The following is a 16,162-nucleotide window of genomic DNA, read 5'->3' on the forward strand; positions in this document are numbered from 1 at the left end:
AAAAAAAACATGAATAATAAAAAAAAACTTATTCCGAAAAAAGGCTTTATTTATTCTCATTCGCATTGTGAATGACATGTATTTGCATAAGTGTCCGTGTTTGTGTTTTTGGCTTATATTTTATTTATTTATATTTTCGTTTTTAAACTTACCTTACTGTTATATGTGTAATAATTAAAAGTTTTTAAATAGGTTCCTAATGAGAGTATATTACACTGGGGACATAAATCCACTGTTCTTCGTTGCATCATCTCTAGCAGATAGAGGAAATCTTCGGCAACATAATGATCTTCTTCGAGAAATAACACAAGACCTACAAAGAATAAAAAAATAATTATAATTTAAATCAGTTAGTCAAATAAAATGAATGTACCATAATGAGGAGGAATATAATTGAAATTGTTAAACGTATTCCTTCGTTATTGGGTTTTATATCATTTTGAGTAAAGCAATTCATTGAGAAGAAAACAATGAAATAAAACATTTTTTTTTGAATCCATAGCCGATTTCGATTCTTACGCCGCAAATATAACACATCTTGATATTTCAAATCTCTTGCCACCATTAGCGTAGCTTGACAATTTTCCTAGGGGGGGCTATAGCCCCCCTAGCTAAAAATTTATATTTCATTTATTTATATTTCAATTAATGTTTTATTTCATAAAAATGAATAAAAAAAATTAGACATCAAAATAACTCGAAAATTAATTTACCTATAATAAAGCAACTAAAAGTAGTTCCACACATTTCCCAGCAAAAAAATTTGGAAGTTCTTCCAAAGGCACAACTTTAAAAGCACTTCCTGAAGATGTACTCCCAATGATGTTCTTTATTTTAACTACTCAGGAAGTTCTTTAAATTCAATTTTTTACAATTTGGTTTTTTCATACTTTTAATGGGAAATTTTAACTTTTTTGTTTCAAATACCTTAAAAACGAAGTAAGAATTCATAAAATGGTACAAATAATTTAAATTTTGTCGAAAAAAAATTCTAAATCCAATCTGAAAAACTTGTGAATTTTTAAAAATATTTGAGGTCAAACGTTCCGACAAGCATTAGAATCCATTAAAAATTATAAAAATTATTTATTTGACAAAATATAACAGAATTTTTTAATATACATTCAAAACATTGAATTCGGATGACACCTAAAGAAGTGATGCAAATTCAGTGCTGTTGGAATGGAGGACTTCCGTCCTATGACAAGCCCATGTTAAATTCATCGCTTCTTCGCCAATTTTGCATCACTTCCGGATCCAAAAACATAATTTTCATTACTTTTTTGGCGACGCTTTTTTTGGCTGGGCTTGTTTATTTTTTATAAAAATGGAAAATCGTAAATAGGTTTTCAAATACTGGGGGGGGCTAAAATTTTTCTGGGGGGGTCTTAGCCCCCTCCCCAGAGGCCTTCCTACGCTTATGCTTGCCACACAACCTAACTTCACACTTTTTTGGGAGCCACAGTGGTGCAATGATTAGCATGCCCGCCTTTCATACACAAGGTTGTGGGTTCGATTCCTGCTTCGACCGCCGTTCCAATCGGGTAGCACTCAGTGATAAGCAGAGACTATAACAGGTTGGCTGATAAGTCCTAGGGATCTATAGTACAAACCAATAATCGATTTTTCGACTTTTCAATTATTGACTTTTAATCAAAAATCGATTTTCGATTATTTTTACCATTCAAAATTCGAATATTCAATTTTTCGTAATCGAATTTCATAGAAATAATGATTATACAAAATATTCGATTTTATGAAATCTATTCTGTTTTTGCGAGTTGGAGAGAAATGCAAAAATTTAAAATGTTAAGTATACAATTTTTAACATGTACGAATCATTTATCATTATTTCTCCAAATAAATTCAAGGAAATTGAAAGCACAAAGGATTCATTTAAACCAATTTGATATTTAACTTAATCAAATCAATATTTTTATTCTTATTTGTAATAGAATTCTATAAATAAAAATGAAGAAATATATCGGCATTTTTCAATTAAATTGAAACCAATGAATATGAAAACAGAAAACACTAAAATCGAGTTTTGATAGTCAAAATTAAAAAGTAGATGAAAATCTAAAATCGATTTTGCGATTATTTTTAGGTTAATAATCGATTTCGATTTTTTTTAGATTTTCATGCCATAATTCGAATAATCGATTAATCGATTTTCGATTTATAGATCCCTAATAAGTCCCCGGTCTGACACATAAATGACGTCGCTAGTATTAAATGTTTATTTGTATATTTTTATATAGTACCAACCTTCAAATGATTCGTGTCAAAATTTGATGTATGTAAGTCAATTAGTTTGCGAGATAGAGCGTCTTTTGTGAAGCAACTTTTGTTATTGTGAAAAAAATTCAAAAAAAAGGAATTTCGTGTTTTGATAAAATACTGTTTTCTGAAGGAAAAAAATACGGTGGAAGCAAAAACTTGGCTTGATAATAAGTTTCCGGACTCTGCCCTAGGGAAATCAACAATAATTGATTGGTATGCAAAATTCAAGCGTGGTGAAATGAGCACGGAGGACGGTGAACGCAGTGGACGCGAGGAAAGAGGTGGATACCGACGAAAACATCAAAAAAATCCACAAAATGATTTTGAATGACAGTAAAATGAAATTGATCGAGATAGCAGAGGCCTTAAAGATATCAAAGGAACGTGTTGGTCATATCATTCATCAATATTTGGATATGCGGAAGCTCTGTGAAAAATGGGTGCCGAGCGAGCTCACATTTTACCAAAAACAACAACGTGTTGATGATTCTGAGCGGTGTTTGCAGCTGTTAACTCGTAATACACCCGAGTTTTTCCGTCGATATGTGACAATGGATGAAACATGGCTCCATCACTACACTCCTGAGTCCAATCGACAGTTGGCTGAGTGGACAGCGACCGGTGAACCGTCTCCGAAGCGTGGAAAGACTCAAAAGTCCGCTGGCAAAGTAATGGCCTCTGTTTTTTGGGATGCGCATGGAATAATTTTTATCGATTATCTTGAGAAGGGAAAAACCACCAACAGTGACTATTATATGGCGTTATTGGAGCGTTTGAAGGTCGAAATCGCGGTAAAACGGCCCCATATGAAGAAGAAAAAATTGTTGTTCTACCAAGACAACGCACCGTGCCACAAGTCATTGAGAACGATGGCAAAAATTTATGAATTGGGCTTCGAATTGCTTCCCCACCCACCGTTTGCTCCAGATCTGGCCCCCAGCGACTATTTCTTGTTCTCAGACCTCAAAAGGATGCTCGCAGGGAAAAAGTTTGGCTGCAATGAAGAGGTGATCGCCGAAACTGAGGCCTATTTTGAGGCAAAACCGAAGTAGTACTACCAAAATAGTATCAAAAAATTGGAAGGTCGTTATAATCGTTGTATCGCTCTTGAAGGGAACTATGTTGAATAATAAAAACGAATTTTGACAAAAAATGTGTTTCTCTTTGTTAGACCGGGGGACTTATCAACCAACCTGTTATGAACTATTTTCATATTTAGTAAAATTGTATACTTCATGTGTGTAAAACCTTTTTTTCCCATTTTCAGTTCACGTTATTAAAGTAAGCAAAAAATAATAAAAATATGTTCTTACATTTGGTAAAATTGAACTAAATAAACTAAGTTTCATGAACTAAATTAAAGTTAAATCGGCTACAATAAATTTCATTGTCTCTTTTCTGGGGATATGGATCGCCTGAAAAATCATATCTATATGAAATTTTGCGCAATTGCATAATAATGGTTTTAAAAATTTACTAAAGTCGTATTTCCCACAAAATAGTTCAAAATTTCTTAAAATTTTTAAAATTTATCACTTGAACTTCGTATAACGCTAAGGAAATTTTTGCAATATTAAACTCAAATTTTTTCACGGGGGAATCTACACTCATAGAAAAAAGTCTGCAAAAAACAGCAATCGATGTCTGCTGTTTTAATGGAAACAATTTTTTGTACTTCTACAAAAACTCTAGAATTATGATTTTTCAGGCGATACATATGTATTCGAGATATAGGACAATTAGAGTAATATTTACAATTTTTGCTTCTCAGCAGTGGCGATTTTACAAGGATATTGGTTAGATCTCGCCAAGATATGTGGTCAAGTGTGGGTTGTGATATATTATTTGGTGTAGTCGGGTGACTTGGAGCCTGTTTTAAAACTGATCCGTTCTGTGGAAATTTTGGGATTGCAGTGTGTAGGATATGGCTAAGATATGGGGTAATCATCACAGAATTTTGTGTAAAGTGTGAGAATTTTGGCCATATTTGTATTCTCTGAGGAAACTACCCAGTCAATTGGAGGAAAATCCCATTGAAAATGGGTCTAAAATATGAAACAGACTACCATATTTCCCCAACTCTGGTGTACGTATATATGGGAGCTATATACAATCTGAACCAATTTTGACTAAATTTGACATGCATAGTTAGAATAATAATTCTGCTATCTATGCGCAATTTCACGTAAATGGGAGTATAATTTTGGCCCACCTGGTCATATGAGTGCAAATCGGACGGGAGATATATATGGGAGCCATATCTAAATCTGAACCGATTTCAACCAAATTTGCCACAATTACCTATACTACTAAACGTACTCCTTGTGCGAAATTTGAAGGAAATCACGGCAAAACCCTGGATTCAAATCGGACGAAATATATGGGAGCTATATCTAAATCTGAATCGATTTTGACCATATTGGGCACATACAATAGTATCGTTAAAAGTACCGCTTGTGCAAAATTTGAAATAAGTCATGACAAAACTCTGGCTTTTGAGACCATATAAGTCCAAATCGGGCGAAAGATATATATGTGAGCTATATCTAAATCTGAACTGAGTTTAACAAAATTTGACACACTTAACGATACTATTAAACGTACCCCTTGTGCAAAATTTGAAGAAAATCACGGCAAAACTCTGGCTTTTGTGGCCATATAAGTTCAAATCGGACGAAAGATATATATGGGAGCTATATCTAAATTTGAACCGATTTCAATCAAATTTACCAAGCATTGGTAGAATGTCAATGCAACCCTCTGTGCAAAATTTCACGAATATCGGTAGTAAACTTTGGCCTCTGTGGTCATATGAGTCTAAATCGGACGAAAGATATATATGGGAGCTATATCTAAATCTGAAACGATTTGGCTGATATTTTGCAAGATTTTCGAGATTCATAAAATATTTGGATGTACGGTATTTCAAGAAAATCAGTTGATAAACACGCTAACTATGACCACATCGGGGATAAATATATATGGCAGCTATATCTAAGTCTGAACCGATTTTTCCAAAACTAATAGCGATTGTCTCTGTCCCAAGAAACGGCCCTATGCCAAATTTGAGGACGATCGGACTTAAATTGCGAGCTGTACTTTGTGCACAAAATTACATATACAGACAGACAGACGGACGGACAGACAGACAGACAGACGGACGGACAGACAGACAGACGGACGGACGGACGGACAACGCTAAATCGACTCAGAATTTAATTTTAAGCCGATCGGTATACTAAAAGATGGGTCTATGACCAATATTTCTTGGCGTTACATACAAATGCACAAACTTATTATACCCTCCCACCCGATCAAAGTGCCGAGAAATGGCGAAGGTTCGCTAAAGCGAACATTTTTCGAAATAAATTAAAGCGCACATTATTCGAGAAAAGTTCGATAATAGAAAAATTTCGAACGTTCGTTGTTTCGAAGTGATAACGAATATTTTCAGCTTATTTGTTGGTGTTCCGCCATGTTTGTTTTTGACAAAGACAGAGATTAAAAAGTCATTTCAGTTTAAGAAATTGTTAAGTGCGGGTGAAGTGTCTTAGCGAATCTAAAATAGGTAAGTAATTTATTTATATATCTTTTAAAAAAACTATCAATTTTCTTTCATGTTTAATTTTCAGATGTATCCAGAAAAATGTTACTCATTGATTATAGTCCTTTTCAATGGCATAGCCACGACCGGCTTAATAAACTTAAATCACTTTAAATATATATTCCTAAATGTAAATTATTTAAGTATTTTGTTCGCAACACTAATATCAATATTATTTTGTATTATAATTATCTGTATTGTGTTGTAATAAAATAAAACCAAAGTTGAAAATTTTCTTTTACTACACAACTTATAATGGGAACAAAATGGGAATAAAACAGTATAGAGAACCTTCGAAAGCGGAATGATATCGAATACGAAAACGAATTCGAAATAAATTCGTTAACGATCAATTATAGATATCGCGAAACCTTCTTTAACGAATCACTAGCAAGCCTTCGAAAACGAAGAGTTTGCTGGCAGTAACAGCACGACAGACGAACGTTTTTCGAAATTTTTTCGAACCATTCTCGATATCGTTTTCGATAGTTTTCTTCGAGGAAAACCCGAGAATATTTCTATATCGAATACGATAACGAACGTTGTGGTCAGGTGGGCTAAGACACTTCACCCGCACTTAACAATTTCTTAAACTGAAATGACCTTTTTATCTCTGTCTTTGTCAAAAACAAACATGTCGGAACACCAACAAATAAGCCGCAAAATATTCGTTAATTACTTCGAAACAACGAACGTTCGAAATTTTTCTATTATCGAACTTTTCTCGAATAATGTGCGCTTTAAATTATTTCGAAAAATGTTCGCTTTAGCGAACCTTCGCCATTTCTCGGCACTTTGGTCGGGTGGGAGCGAATCTAAAAGAGGTAAGTAATTTATTTATATATCTTTTTAAAAAAAAACTATCAATTTTCTTTCTTGTTTAATTTGCAGATGTATCCAGGAAAATGTTACTCATTGATTATAGTCCTTTTCAATGGCATAGCCACGACCGGCTTTATAAGAAATTCCGCGCAAAGAAGTCAATGCAGTGCCTTAAATGACTTTAAATATATATTCCAAAATGCAAATATTTTAAGTATTTTGTTCGCAACACTAATATCTATATTATTTTGTATTATAATTATCTATATTGTGTTACAATAAAATAAAAACAAACTTGAAAATTTTCTTTTACTACACAACTTATAATGGGAACAAAATGGGAATAAAACACTATAGAAAACCTTCGAAAGCGGAATGATATCGAATACGAAAACGAATTCGAAATAGATTCGTTAACGATCAATTATAGATATCGCGAAACCTTCTTTAACGAATCACTAGCAAGCCTTCGAAAACGAAGAGTTTGCTGGCAGTAACAGCACGACAGATGAACGCTTTTCGAAATTTTTTCGACCCATTCTCGATATCGTTTTCGATAGTTTTATTCGAGAAAAACCCGAGAATATTTCTATATCGAATTCGATAACGAACGTTGTGGTCAGGTGGGTTGGTATATTTTTGCACTGCAATATACTTACAAGCTCCTAAATACGATCAGCAAACATTTTGTTTGCAGTTATACCTCACTTCGATAAATATTCAGATTTTTTTGTCATATACTATAGATATTCATAAAATATTGTTTTAATTATATTAGTATAGATCCTAAGTTGATATTTTTAATTGTTTTAGCCAAAATAAAACATGTTTTAGTGTAATCGAGCGTAAAAAAATAGCAGGAAATGTTCGCTATTTCAGCAAACAGTGACTGCTGTCCCTTTTTCAGCAGACTTTCTGCTGTCCCTACTAACAAATTTCTTTGGGTGTAGGAAAATATCAGGTCATTTTAAGCTGGAGCGAAGCGATAATTGCTGAATAATGTGCCAAAGAAGAAGTGTAGTATAAAATATTAAAATATATTTCTGCTAGCGAGTTTTTGCTGCATAATTTTTAGGGGAAAGTATTTGTTATCACCCTCTATATTCCCAGTAAATTTCCACCATATTCAGATATTACCGGAACATACATTAAATTGCAATGAATTAAAAATTTTAGTCACATCCGAAACGAATGCTTTCTTTCGACTGAAAAGCCGCAAACAGCTGATTTTCCACTATAAAAATTTTGGAACGAAAGCATTCGTTTTGGATATGAGAAATTGGTCTTAAAAATTAATTTCATATACCTGTGTGATATCTTGTGACTTCCAATTGATCGAACACACGATTCGCTTTCCACCACCAATGATGTTTCGTTTGAGTAAATTTAGCCTCTCGATAATGGCCATATAAATCGGGATACAAGGCATTGTTGCATTTCCGTATGATTGCCCTAGTTAATAGATATATACAATTTAATTAAGGGTTTTTAAAATATATCGAATTGTTGTATAAAGAAATAGATTTTTATAAGTATTAACTTCAATGCTGTATATTATTTTATTTAAAGTGGGTTTATATACACACAAAAAATATTTTTTTGGATTCAATCACGAAATTAATTTATCCAATTAATTTTTAAATAAAATGTCATAGAAAGTCAATTAAGTATCAATCACCAAAGTCAATTAAAATATTAATTGATCCATTTAAAAAATAATTAATAGTATCAATTCTTGTGAGTGAGTGAGTTTTGTTTTAATTAAAACAAGTATATACAGCAGTAAGTTCGAATCTTAAATACCCACCACCATGAACCAAATATTAGGGTTTCCTTTGAAATTTCGGGAGGGTTTGAGGACACTTCCCGAAGATAAATTTAAAGATTTCACCTATGAGGACCATATCAGATTCTGGATTTATAAGAATCATTTTTGTTTGAGTTTTAGAGGAATCATTAACATCTCTTGTAAGTGTGCAAGAAAATTATAAAATAACGTCTTGATTTGAAATCTTAAATCTTTAGATTTTCACCCGAGAAGTAAAATCTGGAAATTTTACATTGAGTTTCAAGCAATTTTCATGATCAGTGCGTCTTCTAGACCCTCAAGAAGTGAAGTCGGTCTATATGGAGGCATTACCAAATGGACAGATAAAAACTTAATCCGATACACGTTTTTGGGAGCCTAAAATACCAGCATATTTACAATTTCAGGCAAATCGGATAAAAACTACGGTTTCTATAAGTCCAAGAAGTAAAATCGGGAGATTGGTCTATATGGGGGCTATACCAAAATAAGGACCGATACTCACCATTTTCGGCACACCTCTTTATGGACCTAAAATACCTATAAATTTCCAATTTCAGACAAATTGGATAAAAACTACGGTTTCTAGAAGCCCAAGAAGTAAAATCGGGATATCGGTCTATATGGGGGATATACCAAAACATGGACCGATACTCACCATTTGTGGCACACCTCTTTATGGTCCTAAAATACCAATAAATTTCAAATTTCAGGCAAATTGTATATAAACTAGGGATTCTATAAACCCGAAATGTAAAATCGGGATATCGGTCTATATGGGGGCTATACCAAAACATGGACCGATACTCTCCATTTGTGGCACACCTCTTTATGGTCCTAAAATACCAATAAATTTCAAATTTCAGGCAAATTGTATATAAACTAGGGATTCTATAAACCCAAGATGTAAAATCGGGAGATCGGTCTATATGGGGGCTATACCAAAATAAGGACCGATACTCACAATTTTTGGCACACGTATTTGTGGTCCAACAATACCTCTAGATTTCGAATTTCAGGTAAATTGAATAAAAACTGCGGTTTCTATAAGCCCAAGAAGTAAAATCGGGAGATCGGTCTATATGGGGGCTATATCAAAACATAGACCGATACTCACCATTTTTGGCACACCTCTTTATGGTCATAAAATGCCTCTCTAGATTTAAAATTTCAGGCAAATAGGATAAAAACTACGATTTCTATAAGCCCAAGACCCCAAATCGGGAGGGCGGTTTATATGGGGACTATATCAAAACCTGGACCGATATAGCCAATCTTCGAACTTGACCTGCCTGCAGACAAAAAACGAGTTTGTGCAAAATTTCAGCACGATTGCTTCATTATTGAAGACTGTAGCGTGATTACAACAGACAGCCAGACAGACAGACAGACGGACTTTGTTATATCGTCTTAGAATTTCTCCCCGATCAAGAATATATATATAAATACTTTATATAGTCGGAAATCGATATTTCGATGTGTTACAAACGGAATGACAAACTTATTATACCCCCGTCACCATTCTATGGTGTTGGGTATAAAAATTGTTGAATCAATTAAATTTTTATTTGAACGTTTTCGAAAATTCACTTAAAATTGTAATTTGAAATATTTTGGTGAATTTTGAAACGTACACGGAAAAAAATTTCACAAACATTTTTCCAATTAAAGTCTTAAAAAATATTCCATTGAAAATTAAATTGATTCAACAAATTTTTTAATTGAAACAAAAATCAGTCACAAAAATTAATAGTATCAATTAACATTTTAATTGGATCAATTAAATTTTTAGTTGAATTTCAATTAATTTTTTAATTGATACTGTCATTTCTGTGATTGAAGGCATTTCAATTAAAAAAATAATTGGATCAATTAATTTCGTGATTGAATCAGAAAAACATTTTTGTGTGTATAATAGAATTAAGATACAATTATATGACAAAAAAAAACTTACTGATCTTTTTTAATATCCCTCGGACAATCATTTGGATCAACACCGGGAAATTCATTGAGATGCGTTTGTATTGAATATGGATAAAATATCTGTAAATATTAACGAGGATACTTAGTTACTATTAGATGATAATGATTATACCCAAATAAGGTCAATCAGTGGGGAAACGTTTACATTCAACACACTTTCAAATATTTTTTTTCAAATGATTAGCCTAGAATTGAAGTTGAAAACCCCAACAAATGTAGAATTCAAGATGTTAGCAACAATTGATAGAAATGTCTGTATTTCAAATTTATTAGAGTAAGTTTTAAAGGCTAAACATTTTAAAAAACCAATTGAATTTATGTTGAGGATACGTTTCACCCCCAAATTGATTGATAGTTTTTGTATATAAAAAATGCTCATTGTTTTGTTTATTGGGTCGTTAAAATATAATTTACAAAATTTATTACTGTTAGAAAAAATATTAGACATTTACCTGCATTACTTTACAAAAGTCTATACTCTGTACTAAATCGTTAATATCTTCATCATAATAATCGTGTGAAAATATTAAAAGAACTCTAGAAATATCACGAGCCTGGGCCAGACTCACAATCAAATGGCGTAGGTAGATAATACGAGTGTGAACCTGTAAAAGATAGATAAAGGCGAAATATTTTATAATTCATTTATTCATTAAATTTAATAAAATTAAAAAAAAAAAGTAAGAAAAATCTAAAGTCGGGCGGGGCCGACTATATTATACCCTGCACCACTTAGTAGACCTAAATTTTCGATACCATATCACATTCGTCAAATGTGTTGGGGGCAGAGATGGTCCGAATAGCAATTTTTTGAGATTTCTACTGTCAAAAAGTTGTAAACGTCAAAACCGTCATATACCTGTATAAAACGTAAAAAAAGGAGTAAATGTCAAAAACACCTACAAGATCCTTAGATTTGATTTCAAAGACTATTTTTAATATCCTAAGTTGTGGAAACGTCATATTGAAGTATTTTAGAATTTTTTTTATAATAATATTTTGAAATTTTTACTCAAAAGCAATTTGCACAATTTGCAGGCATACACGTTTGAATGCAACGCGTTTTCTGAAAATTGTTGTAGTAAAAATAGGATTTAGGTACAACTTGTGGACATGCCAACCGCGTTGATTTAAATTAATTAATAACTCCTCTTTTAATAGGCTATGTGAAATCGAGCTGGCAGTAGTACACTTATATTTACTATTTGTTTATAAGGAAAGGCATTCTCGAATAAAGTAAAACATAAATGATTCTAAAAAACGTATACTGTACAAAATACTTATATTGTAAAAAACTAAATATTTTACGAAGGTTAGCATCTTTAATTTAAGGGAATGGAATATAATGAAAAGGCATTCGGAAATACAAAAATTAAAAAAATATGAAATACACGGTTCTAAAACAAGTGTACTGTACAAATTCTTATATTGTCAAAAACTAGGTATTTTCAGAAGGTTTACGACGTTTTGGACGTATGGTAAAATACGTCGTAAATGTATGTCAAATACTTTACAGTTTACGACATACCATCTCTGGTTGGGGGCTATATATAAAGGTTTGTCCCAAATACATACATTTAAATATCACTCGATTTGGACAGAATTTGATAGACTTTTACAAAATCTATAGACTCAAAATTTAAGTTGGCTAATGCACTAGGGTCGAACACAATTTTAGTAAAAAAATATGGGAAACATTTAAATCTGAAGCAATTTTAAGGAAACTTCGCAAAAGTTTATTTATGATTTATCGCTCGATATATATGTATTAGAAGTTTAGGCAAATTAGAGTCATTTTTACAACTTTTCGACTAAGCAGTGGCGATTTTACAAGGAAAATGTTGGTATATTGACCATTTTTGTCGAAATCAGAAAAACATATATATGGGAGCTATATCTAAATCTGAACCGATTTCAACCAAATTTGGCACGCATAGCGACAATGCTAATTCTACTCCCTGTGCAAAATTTCAACTAAATCGGAACAAAAAATTGGCCTCTGTGGTCATATGAGTGTAAATCGGGCGAAAGCTATATATAGGAGCTATATCTAAATCTGAACCGATTTCAACCAAATTTGGCACGCATAGCAACAATGCCAATTCTACTCCCTGTGCAAAATTTCAACTAAATCGGAGTTAAAAATTGGCCTCTGTGGTCATATGAGTGTAAATCGGGCGAAAGTTATATATGGGAGCTATATCTAAATCTGAACCGATTTCAACCAAAGTTGGCACGCATAGCTAAATTGCTAATTCTACTCCCTGTGCAAAATTTCAACCAAATTGGGGTAAAACTCTGGCTTCTGGGACCGTATTAGTCCATATCGGGCGAAAGATATATATGGGAGCTATATCTAAATCCGAACCGATTTCAATAAAATTTTGCACACTTGACTATAGTACTAATTGTTCTTCTTGTGCAAAATTTTAAGCAAATTAGGGTAAAACTCTGGCTTTTGGGGCCATATAAGTCCATATCGGGCGAAATATATATATGGGAGCTATATCTAAATCTGAACCGATTTCTTCCAAAATCAATAGGGATCTATTCTGAGCCAAAACACATACTTGTGCCAAATTTGAAGTCGATTGGACTAAAACTGCGACCTAGACTTTGATTACAAAAATGTGTTCACGGACAGACGGACAGACGGACATCGCTATATCGACTCAAGAGCCCACCCTGAGCATTATTGCCAAAGACACCATGTGTCTATCTCGTCTCCTTCTGGGTGTTGCAAACATATGCACTAACTTATAATACCCTGTTCCACAGTGTGGAGCAGGGTATAAAAAACAGTATATACTGAAGACAAATATTATTTTTATACCCTAAACCACATAGTGGTCAGGGTATAATAAGTTTGATCGGCCAAAAAATGTGCCTACCAGAAATATTGATTTTAGACCCCATAAAATATATATCGATCGACTCAGAATCACCTCCTGAGTCGATCTAGCGCTTGGTGTCCGTCCGTCCGTCCGTCTGTCCATGTATTTGTTGTTCACAACATTCCGGTCGCAATTATTAACCGATTTTGATGAAATTTGGTACATGGAGTTTTTTTGGCACAATGACGACGCTATTGAATTTGGAAGAAATCGGATCAAATTTAGATATAGCTCCCATATATATGTATCGCCCGATATCGACAAATGGGGTCACGTTGCGCGTTTTTTCAAACGGATCGTCACCAAATTTGGCAAAAGGTAATCTTTTCCATCGCCCTTCATGTCTGCAAAATTTCATCCAAATCGGTTCAGATTTAGATATAGCTCTCATATATATGTATCGCCCGATTTTCCCAAATTTGGCCACAAAACCTTTATTGATCAACCGATCTTACTCAAAGTTGGCTAAATATAATCTTCTATAGCACTAACTATATGTGCAAAAAATCATCGAAATCGGTTCAGATTTAGCTATAGCTCCCATATATATGTACCGCCCGATTTTTCTAAATTTGGCCATAAAACCCTTATTTATCAACCGATCTTACCCAAATTTGGCTTAGTAGTCTTCTATACCACTAACTATATGTGCAAAAAATCATCGAAATCGGTTCAGATTTAGCTATAGCTCCCATATATATGTACCGACCGATTTTTCTAAATTTGGCCATAAAACCCTTATTTATCAACCGATCTTACTCAAATATGGCTAAATGTAGTCTCCTATTTGGCCATAGAACCCTTATTTATTAACCGATCTTACTAAAAGTTGGCTAGATCCAGTCCTCTATAGTACTAACTGTATGTGCAAAATTTCATCGATATCGGTTCAGATGTAGATATAGCTCCCATATATGTATCACCCGATTTTGAAAAATTCGCCCCTAATAACCTTATGTTTGACCATACAGGCCTCATTTCTTAACTGATCTTACTCAAATTTTACATGAGGTAACCTTTTGTGGTATTAATCAAACCCGCAAAATATTATGCAAATTGGTTCAGATTTAGATATAACTCCATATATATGCATCGCTTGATTTTCCCAAATTTGGCCATAGTACTCTTATTTATTAACCAATGTTACTCAAATTTCAAAATTTGATGTACTAGCCGATCGTACTTATACGTACTTGTAGCTCTTACATAAGAATATTGCTCGATTTTTACAAATTTGTATTTATTACCCACACTAATTTAACGATTTTCTCTTTTTGAATAATGGGCTCAATATTAGTGGCATACTAACTCCGTAGGCGCAGTATCAACACAGCCAGTGTTGCTAGAAGTAGGGGAAATTCCCTATATGTAGGGTTTTTCTAATATTTACCGTCTTGTAGGGACTTGGGCCACAATGTAGGTCATTTTCACTCAACACAATTTGTAATCATTTTTACATTTTGGTGGCTCTAGAGGAGGAAATTAGAAGCCGGCAAGGCTTGATCTTTAACAATGTGTGGTAAACTTTATTCCTATAGAAAATTTTGTCAACATTTTATTTCTATAGAACATTTTGTCAAAATTGTATTTCTGTAGGATTTTTTTTTTCAAAACATTATTTCTATAAAAAATGTTCTCAAAATTTTATTTCTGTGGAATTTTTTCTCAAAATTTTATTTCTATAGAATTTATTGTCAAAATTTTATTTCTATAGAAAAATTTCTCACAAAAATTTGTTTATAGAAACTTTTTCCAAAATTTTGTTTTTATAGAGATTTAACAAAAAAGATTACTATTTTGGGTAGAATTCTACCAACTGTGGCAACCGTGGTGGTAATACAAATTTATATTCTAAGTTATATGCGTTGCATATTCATGTTTTAAGATAATAAAGTACTTAGAACCACTTTTGTTTTGTAAAATTTTTTAAATTTAACGAAAAATATTGTAGGGAAAATTGTATGGGAAAGTAGGGAACTTTTTTTGTCCCTGTAGGGTAAACCGAACATTTTCCCTGGCAACATTGACTATGAGCTATGGTCAGATTGACACAAAGCACCCATAGACATGTACCCCTTAATTTTCTTAAATATGCAACTGCGGTTTATCTCCCATATGTTACCCCTCAAATGCTTATGATTACTAATTCTGTAATGGTGGTTTAGGGTATGATATAGTCGGCCCCGCCCGACTTTCTACTTTACTTACTTGTTTTTTATGTATGTGCTCGGCTATGAGAAGCAGATCCCTTGCCAATTGGCTTAACATAATTGATCCAATTAATTTTTAATTGAAGTTTTTACATTCACAGAAATTATAGTATTAATCTCCAACGTCAATTAAAACGTAATTGGTCCAATAAAAAAAATAAATTTCTTCAATCACAAATAAGATAGTATCAATCACCATCGTCAATTAAAAAATTAGTGGATTTAACTAGTTGTGTGATTGTTTTTAGTTGTAATTAAATAATTGACCCCCATTTCCATGAAACTCCGTTAGCTAACGAACTTTTAAACCGTCCTATTGACATATAAGTCATCTTGCATATTCCATACGCCAGTTAGAAACTAAACTGCTGAAAATTTTTCAGTTATAGGTAACCGAAGATGAGATATTTGCAGTTTACTTCCTGTTAACTGACAGTTAACGCCTAACGGTTCATGTAGCTCCGGTTCATGGCCGTGAATTGTAAATGTGTCGAGTTTTAAAAATTTTAACGATTTTAGCATGCACCAATAGGGGAAAGATACCGCTTCTATAAAAAGG

General features: G+C 33.0%; 1 protein-coding gene across 4 annotated transcripts in view; it reads right to left on the bottom strand.

The window, feature by feature from the left end:
• Nucleotides 1–16,162, bottom strand: part of Mgat2 (alpha-1,6-mannosyl-glycoprotein 2-beta-N-acetylglucosaminyltransferase) — a 112,343-nt gene that overhangs the window by 23,178 nt on the left and 73,003 nt on the right. For all 4 annotated transcript variants that reach the window (XM_075291594.1, XM_075291601.1, XM_075291610.1 and 1 more), the window contains 4 exons: nt 10,952–11,104; nt 10,471–10,559; nt 8,016–8,161; nt 153–313 (listed from right to left, as the gene is read on the bottom strand). In XM_075291594.1, coding sequence (XP_075147709.1) covers nt 153–313; nt 8,016–8,161; nt 10,471–10,559; nt 10,952–11,104 — 549 coding nt within the window. The remainder of the gene's footprint in view (nt 1–152; nt 314–8,015; nt 8,162–10,470; nt 10,560–10,951; nt 11,105–16,162) is intronic.

Source organism: Haematobia irritans, chromosome 1 (genome assembly GCF_050003625.1).
Source record: "Haematobia irritans isolate KBUSLIRL chromosome 1, ASM5000362v1, whole genome shotgun sequence".
Classification (NCBI taxonomy): domain Eukaryota; kingdom Metazoa; phylum Arthropoda; class Insecta; order Diptera; family Muscidae; genus Haematobia; species Haematobia irritans.